Source organism: Buceros rhinoceros, unplaced genomic scaffold (assembly GCF_000710305.1).
Source record: "Buceros rhinoceros silvestris isolate BGI_N320 unplaced genomic scaffold, ASM71030v1 scaffold8928, whole genome shotgun sequence".
NCBI lineage: Eukaryota > Metazoa > Chordata > Aves > Bucerotiformes > Bucerotidae > Buceros > Buceros rhinoceros.
Window position 1 is genome coordinate 2536 of NW_010427408.1, and position 9088 is coordinate 11623.

General features: G+C 40.6%; 1 protein-coding gene across 1 annotated transcript in view; it reads left to right on the top strand.

Moving 5' to 3' along the window:
• The first annotated feature begins 488 nt into the window (after positions 1-488).
• GUCY2C (guanylate cyclase 2C (heat stable enterotoxin receptor)) overlaps positions 489-9088 on the top strand; it is a 48922-nt gene continuing 40322 nt past the window's right edge. The window contains exons 1-6 of the mRNA XM_010141885.1: positions 489-699; positions 1628-1740; positions 3072-3139; positions 4493-4708; positions 7116-7237; positions 8084-8180. Of these exons, the coding sequence (XP_010140187.1) occupies positions 489-699; positions 1628-1740; positions 3072-3139; positions 4493-4708; positions 7116-7237; positions 8084-8180 (827 nt within the window). The remainder of the gene's footprint in view (positions 700-1627; positions 1741-3071; positions 3140-4492; positions 4709-7115; positions 7238-8083; positions 8181-9088) is intronic.

Genomic DNA, 9088 nt, shown 5'->3' on the forward strand with positions numbered 1-9088 from the left:
AATGCAAACATGAAGTAACCATCTGTTTTCCTCTGGGCTTTAACGGATCTTGTATTTTATTTCCATTTTAAAGAGCTGTCTTTACACTCCATTTGTCCCCTCCCCTTCCTGCTCTCGGCTCATCCCTGTGATGAAGAGTTAGTGCCCTTATCAGGCAACATTTCAGGTAATGCTTCAGTTTTATAGCCTCAGCCTTTCCACGAGCAAACATTCGCAGCAACCTTTAGCCTTTCCTGACTGTTGCTGTTGCTAGTTTTTCACCAACAGAAGTGCCACCTAGTACACTGGAGGGGCGGGCAGAGGTGAATGCAGGGAGGGGGATAGGGAAGTGCCTGAGAGAAGGATCGTACAAGCTGTCTTTGAATCTATGGTGTGGAGATCTCTTCCGTCCTATCCAGGAACAAGACCAATGTAGCACCTGCAAGAAAGAGAGTTGGAAGAGAAAAAAAAAAGAGAGAGCACACACAATGAGTCTAAACTGAGCAATAATGAAGAAACTGATACTGGGTCTGGCCCTTTGGCCTTTGTTTTTCTCACTCCAGTTGCTGCAGCAAGTTGATTCACATGGGTGTAGCAACAACAGTTATGTGATCAATGTGATGCTCATGAATTACTCGGATTTCCCATCGTCTACTGAGAATTTGAAATTAGCTGTGAATCAAGCCTTGAAAAGAGTACAAAATGAATTCCAGTCAACAGGTAAGACAATGGGTCTTGGTTATCCCTCTCCTGCCGCGGTTTCTTGTCAGACTTTGTGCCACAGCTTTCTATTCATCTCACCTTCAGAAAACTGCTCTTCAGGCAGGCTCCTTGCCTGTCCATTAACCTTACTTAGATCCTTCAGAAATAATGATCTCCCTCTGTAAACATAGAACTGCTCTACAGATGGGCAGAACCATATTTGCTTTCATGATGTTTGGGCAGACTCTTTCAGCATGCTTTTCTGGAGATGTTTAGGTGGGATTGCGAACATGGGAGTTGCTGAACTGGATCAGACAAGACCAGTGATCCATCTAGTGAAGAAACTGGGATGCCCTTTCTTCCTCTCCTGGATGGATTAGCTGCTTCTTTCTGAAAATTATTTTCCCCTTGACCCCCATCTGTTGATCACATTATAACGAAGTGTGAAGAATCTGTGGTCCATATGTTTTTTCCTCATTTAGATTCACTGCAGATGGTGCTTTTATTTGATATCTTACCTCTCTTTTGAATATCAGCAATCTACTGTCACTCTTTAGAATATTATGGGGAAAAGAGTTTCCAAAGAAATTATACCTATTCCCTTCCTGTCCTCTAGTTGAAGAGATTTTGTCCAGTATAATTGGAAAGTGGTGTCTCAGTTACTTCCTACAGAGCTTTAAAAAACATATCTAATAATGGCCAACAGTTTCAGTACTTTGTACTGCAAGTGCTAACACTCAGCAGAAGTTAGCAGTCCACGCTGGAGCAAATTTTAGTCTCATCCTAAACTGTGAAGGTTAGGTGGTAGGTGGACTTTCTAGCAGCTCTTTGGTGGGAGACATCCTAGCGTAAGACTGTGCATACCTGTGGCAGAGGAAAAGAAATACAGTGTATTAGTGGTTATCTGAAACTCATGATGCTGTTTACTTTTATGTTTGCATTACAGGAGAAAATGTTACAGTCAGAGCCTCCTTCCACAGCTTTACCTCATCACTCTACATCTCACAAGGCTGTCGTACCAGCACCTGTGAAGGTGTGGAGCTCATCAAGGAAATTTATGTGAGTAGCAGGCTTCTTTAAGTTGATTTCCTAAGAAGACAAGACTTTTTTCTTTCTGTGTGCATGTACATGTGTCTCTCTGTCTTTCCTTATTAACTTCTGATCTTGTTGTTCAGTTCCAAACAAATTTGACAGACAAGTTTCCAAAGGGAAGATATTCCTTTGTGGAGACAAGCAGGCAAATACTGGAGAGAGATTCTTTGACTGCTTCCGGAAGGGTGTTGTCAGACATTTGGTGGCAGTGCCGGATAAAGCAGTCTTATGCTTCAGTTTTCTTTTCCTGAAAGAAAAAAAACAACTGAAGTTGTCCTCTTTTTTTTATATCTGCACAGCTCTTTGTGGCCGCATAGCCAAACCAATAGATTAAAAAAAGCAACCAAACAACAGCAAAAAAAACTCCACAACTCAAACCTGAATATTTGTCACTCTCTAGAACTCAAACAGCCCAAGAGAAAAAAAAAAGTCTATTTCTAACTGATCCAGTTCACCTTCAGTTTACACAAATACACAAAAGAGAGATAGCTGTGTAAGGCTGGCAACATGTGAGCAGAGACATTATTGGGCTGGCACTGATACCAAAGAAATGCATATGGAACTATGCCCAGAGGGCAAAGATGAAGTGCTCACTTCTACCTAGAAATCACAGTAATCACATGGGAGAAACTGTGTCAATACCCTAATATGGGGAACAGCTGCCATTAGAATTGGTGCCTTACAAGAAGCCATGTTTCGGTGGGTTTTCTCATGTCTAATCACTGTCACCTTTGAGTGAAGCTTTGTCAATCCAGTGTGAATTCTTTAATCTACCAATGTATGAGTATATGCTATAGTCTTTGTTAAGAAGAAGTTCCTCAGAACACACAAACCTACTGGTCAGACCTCACTTGATGGTCATGGAAGGAATTTTTTTCATACAAGCTTCATGTGCATAACTAGAAGATTTTCCTGATATTCAGTTTCTTGAAATTCTACCCTCCCTCTCTTCTGCAAATGCAAATACTGCCAGGGTGTGTAATTTCATACGTGGAGTTCTAACAATTGCAACATTTTAATCCTCACTTGCTGTCTGTCCCTTAACAAAGGTTGTACTTACAGGCACTACTCTATCCTCTGCCTTTTCTTAGCTTTCTGTGATTCTGTGATTCCTGCCTCTTTCACTCTAGGTTTGTTCTTTTAACCCTTCTGTAGCTCATTTGCTACTCTGTTCTTGCTTTTGCTGGGTAAATTCTGTGACTCTTTCTCAGATCCTAGTTTTCTTCATTCTCCCACCCTCCTCTCTCTGCTAGTCCTCTGCACTATTCCCACCACTGACCCTTTCTGATCCCGTGCAGGATAATGGTTCACTTGGCTGTGTCGTCATAGGACCCGCTTGCACTTATGCCACCTATCAAATGGTCTCGTAAGTACCACCTTTTCCCCCTAATATAATGATGTTAACCAACTGCTGAACAAAGTTGTTTTGTGTACAATAAGACAGCAGAGGCATTGGTGCTTAGGGTACATCAGACGTCTTGAGGTCTACAGTCAAGGCAGTAAGACTCTTATGCCTAGCCACTGTGGTAGGGAGAGGGTTTGGTATAAATACAGTAGGTATTTATACCTATTTATACAGTGGTAGGAAGGAGAAAATCCACTTCTAAAACCCACTAAAGAAATCCCATTGCTAGCAGGGAAACTTTGCTAATTGCTGGCAGTAAGTTGATTGATTGATTAAGGGCTCAAAAGACTTAACTCTTCAGCAGCTACAGCAGGAAAGATGTTAGCACGTAGACATCGCAGTACTGCAGCAACAGGGGTCCTTCTGGGTGGGTGTTCAGTCATTGAGTGGGGTCTAAGCTACATGTTTCGAGAGAAAATCCCCAAATCCTAGCCATCTTCAGTAGAGTGTTTAGGTGGTGAGCAATCAGTTTCATCCTAACTATTCTGCCTGAGGAAGCATTCCTGAGAATGAATCTCTCCACTATCATATTATACATGAACCTATATAGTTCTGTTTTATATTATATTATACATTACTATGTTCATTGTCAGATATTAGGAAAAGCGTAAGCTGAATCTGCAGACTTCACGACATACAAATCCATATTGTTACCCATGTGAATCACTTCCCTTCTTAAACTTTGGTAGCTTTTTGATTTCACTGAGAGATACTGGGATTGAGACACTTTTACCTCAACTTTTATCTGCTTTTAGCTCTATACTTTTCTTTGAGTGGCATGACCAGCAGCGAATACAATGTTACTGGTAAATGCATGTGATGATTGGTTTATAGAAGAATCAAAAGAATAAGTCTTATGTATAGGTCCATGGCAAAATACAATCCAATACACCCCATTTTATTCATTGTGCCTTCTAACTTTATGGTTGCTTTTCTATCTGCTGGTTAGCTGGAGCTGCCCAGAATGATGCCAGAGTCTGTTCTTTGGCAGCTAGAGAGCAGAATTGGATGGGTCCTTGAGCCTTTGGGCTCCTGTCATAGCCCTTGGCCTGAAATGGTGCATGGTACCCAAAAGGGCATGGGGAGTTGGGGGCAGTGAGAGAACATGCCTGGGTCAGTTCAACATAGCTTTTCAGTGCCAATACTGACTTGAAATCTCCTCATGTTCTTGAGAAGACTTTGGTTTCAGGTTCAAATTGCTGTTAAACTAATGTAGGGCACAAGAGGAGAGGGAGCTGAGGATGGAAATCACGTGGTAGCTACCTTGGTGTGACAGCAGTGCATTCAAACGTGTCCTCTTGTCTCTCCTTTCAGAGTTGAAACAATACTGAGCCTGCCTCTGATCTCTGTAGGGAGTTTTGGACTGTCCTGTGACTACAAGGTAAACCTAACCCGCCTTCTGACCCCAGCGAGGAAAGTGAATGACTTCTTTTATTATTTTTGGAAAGAATCTCGGCTGCCGTTCAAAACAATAACCTGGGAATCTACCTACATTTACAAGAGGAACGAAAACTCAGAGGCATGCCTCTGGTAAGATCTGGGCCCACCTCTTATCCGGCTGTTGATGAACTCCATCTCCACCCTCAAACATGGTTCTTACAAGCTGTCCTTCAAATCTTACATTTTGGGAGGTGCCTTGCAGCTGACAAGGAATGAGAGAAGGAAAAGATGAATTATACCCTTTAGCTGTAGTGCATGTCTGAACACTTCACTCAGCCCACTTCTAAGTATTCTCAAGCCTTGGCTTTTCCCGTGGACAGCACAGCCCACATGTTGTCCTGACTGGAAATACCTGTTTACTTCATCCTTGACGTAAACAGTGTGACGTGAGAGGGTCCCCCATTGGGCTCGCCACAGATGCCTTTTTGGGTCAGGAGTCTTATCAAGCACTTGTAATGTTTGTCCACATCAATGGCATCAATCAGTGGGCACTATTATTGGACCAAAACATTTCCAAAGTTCAAACAGTACATTTCTCTGAACAAGATGACCTCCAATGATTGCAAAGTTTAAGCTATGGTCTCACTGGTTTGCAGCAGAGGAGACAGTTTTCACTCTGTGACTTGAACCACTAGCCTGTGCTTGATTCTAAAGAATGCTGGGTTTTATCCTTGCCCAAAATCAGCCTAAAAGGCTGGTTGTAGTCAAATAGACTCTTTAATATACTGATATTTATCATTACTCTTCTATTATTGACTGATTTAATTTTCAGCCTATGTGAGGGGTTTCTATGCTCCTTTGATTTTTTTTCCAATTTTGGGACATAAAATGCTGATTAATTTTTAAAAATCACCTTGTTTCTCCTTCTAGTTTTATAAATGTAGTTCAAAGGCAGCCAAGAATTCATGAAAGTAACTATTATTTATCTTTCCAATTAATAACCTGAGGAACTTACATAAATTCATGCAAAATTTATCACTCTATTGGCTTCAGAGCGATAAAAGCATGTACTTGAAGAATATTTTTTATACAAAATTTATTTTTATTTTTTCTGCATTCAGGGGCCTAAATACTGATCTCCAATTTACTGTTTTATTTTATCTGGTGACTTTGTTTCCTCCTTCTTTTTTAGTATAGATAGCAGCTTGATCACATGATGTTATTGCTATGATTACCTCTTTTTGATGCTTTGAAACATCAGTGCCCTTTGCTTATCTCTTCCTACAATCCCTATTTCTCCACATCTGCAGCTATAATGTCCAGTGCACTACATGCACTACATACACTTTAGCTAAATCTCTTTAATCCTGCAGAGTTCGTACCTTTCAGGGAAGTCAATGCATGTAAGTTATTTCCCAAGTGTTTTTTACCTTGTCTTTAAAAATACTGACGTTCAGGACCATCTTTATGACTTCGGAATTGTTCAAGCTCCTTTACTGTTGAATTAACAAGAGAATTTAAAATAAACTTTGTATCTCTGCCCATTTTTGATCCTAATGTAGTTGTAAAAATGCACCTTTTTTTGCTTTAAATAGACACTTTCAGCCTGAAGGTTTTTTGAACTGTCTAATTAAAAAAAAAAATCCATTTTTGCTAAAGCACAAGTTATACGGCATCGGCTAATTGTTTTCCTCATATATGTTTAAAAATAAGTGAATACCTACAGTGGTAGCAAAATCAGGTTGTATCTCAGCTGTGCATAAGCAAATTAATGGTTAATTGATTCTGTTCCTAAAAAAAAATGAAGCAAAATATATTTAGTAATTGATAGGACTGGGATCTCAGTGTTGCTAGATCAAAAGTTAAGCATTTTGAAAACAAAGAGATTTCTTTTGGTTTTCCCTCTGCATTAACTTTATTTCAGACAAATGTCTTCTCAGATACAACGTGTTGAGGCAAGAATAGGATTTAGGAGTTGGCATTTTGCTTAATCTTTTAGGTAGCTTTTACTCACTTTTTTTCCCCTGTCCTCATTTTTCCCCTTCAAGTTTTAACTGACTCAGTATAGGGGTTTGGTTTTTTTTTGTTGCTACTGTCATTCCTTTGCTTCTCTCACAGTTAGGGTATATGTGCGTTTTTTATCACAGTTCTTTCTGCAGCTCCCATTTACTCCTTTGAAACTTCACATGTGTGTTCTGAGATTACCTCTGACATCTTAAAACAGCAGTTCCCTGGCTCTGTCTCCCAGTTAGTCTCACTTACTATAATATCGCTGATTTCTTTTATTAATTGTTAATTTCTTACTACATCATTGTATTCTTCAAACCCATCCTTTGTACAACTAGGCACAAATACCTCTGGGTGACTTTCCAAACACTAAGTCTTTCATGCCCTGTATTGATCTTTTTTCTTCTATTGCTGCAGGAAAAAAAAACTTCCATACCACCTTACAAACACGCTTGTGTGCTGTAAACAGCCTGTCTCGTATTTTTGGCTTATTTAGGAGAATGTGAGGAGTTAGCAATTTTCTGACGGTATCTGTGCTCCCTTGTGTAAGGTACATAAATGCACTAGATGCTGGAATCACGCCCTTCTCCGAAAAACTGAAGTTCAAGGACATTTTAAGGACTCCGGACCAGCTTAGAAACACTGTGAAAGATCCAAAACGGAAAAGCAATGGTAAGGGGACACTGGGGGTGCACTCCTCCTGCAGGTAAGGCACTTTCCCCAGAAAATCAGACCTACCTCTTAGTTAAATGTTAGGGATAGTCTTTCTACAGAAATGGTGGAGAAATGCAGTTTCACATGGATGCAAACATAAGATGGCAAAAAGTTCCTAGATTCCTCTTTCCATCCCCATGTAATATAGGTGAACATCCTGGTTCTAGAAAGCTTTTGAAGTGAATTATCCCATCCAGGCACAAGTTCTGATTTGTGAAAGATTCACAAATCCAGGGATCACAACTCCTCCTAAAAAGTTTCTTAGATACTACAAGAACGCTTAGCTCTCTGCCATTCATATGTTTGCAGCCCTGGTACATATATGGGCCTCATTTCTGCGATCAAGGGGCACTTCTGGAAGTAATCCATCTAAACTGGAAAAAAATGGATGAGAAATTAACTCATCTTCTCCTAAGACTAAGCACCTGACATGAGCAGGCCAAGTGAGTGTGAGAGTAGTAACTAAGCCAATGAAACTATTACTTCAATGCCATTTAACTTAGAAATGTTCATATTCAGTGGCCCGTACTGCATCTGAACTGCTAATGCTTATTTGGGTGAGATAATGGCAGCGCTCTGGTGTAATCAGGCAGAAAATGGTGCAGTGCTGAGGCACCTTTTACCACTTTCCCTTAAACATCCCAGATGCTGTAGCTGTGTGCCTGGGTCCCAGCATAGCCCAGGTAATGTGCCTTAGCCCAGCACTGCTCTACTGCCTGTTACTCAAGCACAGGGGAGCAGGCAAATGTCCTCTTCCTGTCTATAGCTTTCACCAATCTGTCTCTGTTTCTGCCCAATCTGTAGTGATCATCATGTGTGGCTCTCCAGAAGATGTCAGCACAGACCTAGGGACAGAGGAAGTGGATAAGGACATTATTATCATCCTGATAGATCTTTTCAAGTAAAGTATCACCTTTGCTTTTCCTCTTTTCTCTGCAGTTTGCTGAAGGATAATGGAATTAGTCTGAGTGGAACTGTTTTGCTGAAGAAATGCTCTCGCAAAATGTTTTCCATTGTCATTTTTCCTTGTGTCTTGCCATTTATCTAAGTTGCTTAGTGTCTGATTTGTGACACATCCTCTACAACTTTGCATAATATTTTTCTAAGGCAGTGACAGAGCAGGTAGGGTTAACATCATCCTGTGGAATACTCAGTGCAGAAAGCCATAAGAGAACCACAGAATCCAAATTCAGAAGGGTCATGAGCTGTTCATATGAGATATTGTACACTTGTCACACATTCTGCCCAACCAGACACATTATGTAAACGTGGCTTACAGTATATTTTTCTAGGTTCTGTTTATTCCATTTGAAAAATGAGTTGAGTGGTACAACTGTCTCTTCCACTTTGTAACTGCCTCTTCAACATCTTTATAACTACATAAACCTAACTTTCCAGAGACATTTCTTAGAACACAACCTAAGTTTTCAGTTGTTCAATTTCATCTTTATAATAATAATCACAAAATCTTTATAGATGAGGACTGATATAAAGTGGCCTAATCAATGATAGCCTCAAAAGCTTTGTCTGTATACGAGGATGGAGAGCTGATCTCTGGCCCTAAGACTAAGTGATGGAGCAGAGCTCACATCCTAATGGCTAAGTGCAGATGCCTGAACTGCTTTTTGGGTGTGGCTCTGGCCACCGTAGAAAGTCACAGCCTGGGAGAAAGCTAGTTGGCCTAGACCAAAACCATGGCCAGGACTGTGCTGGCAGCTTAACGGTTCAGACGATCACAAGGCGAATGCATGTGCCCATGTCTCCACTGAATTTCTGCTAGAAACACTTATTTCACTGTTGATGTAGGGA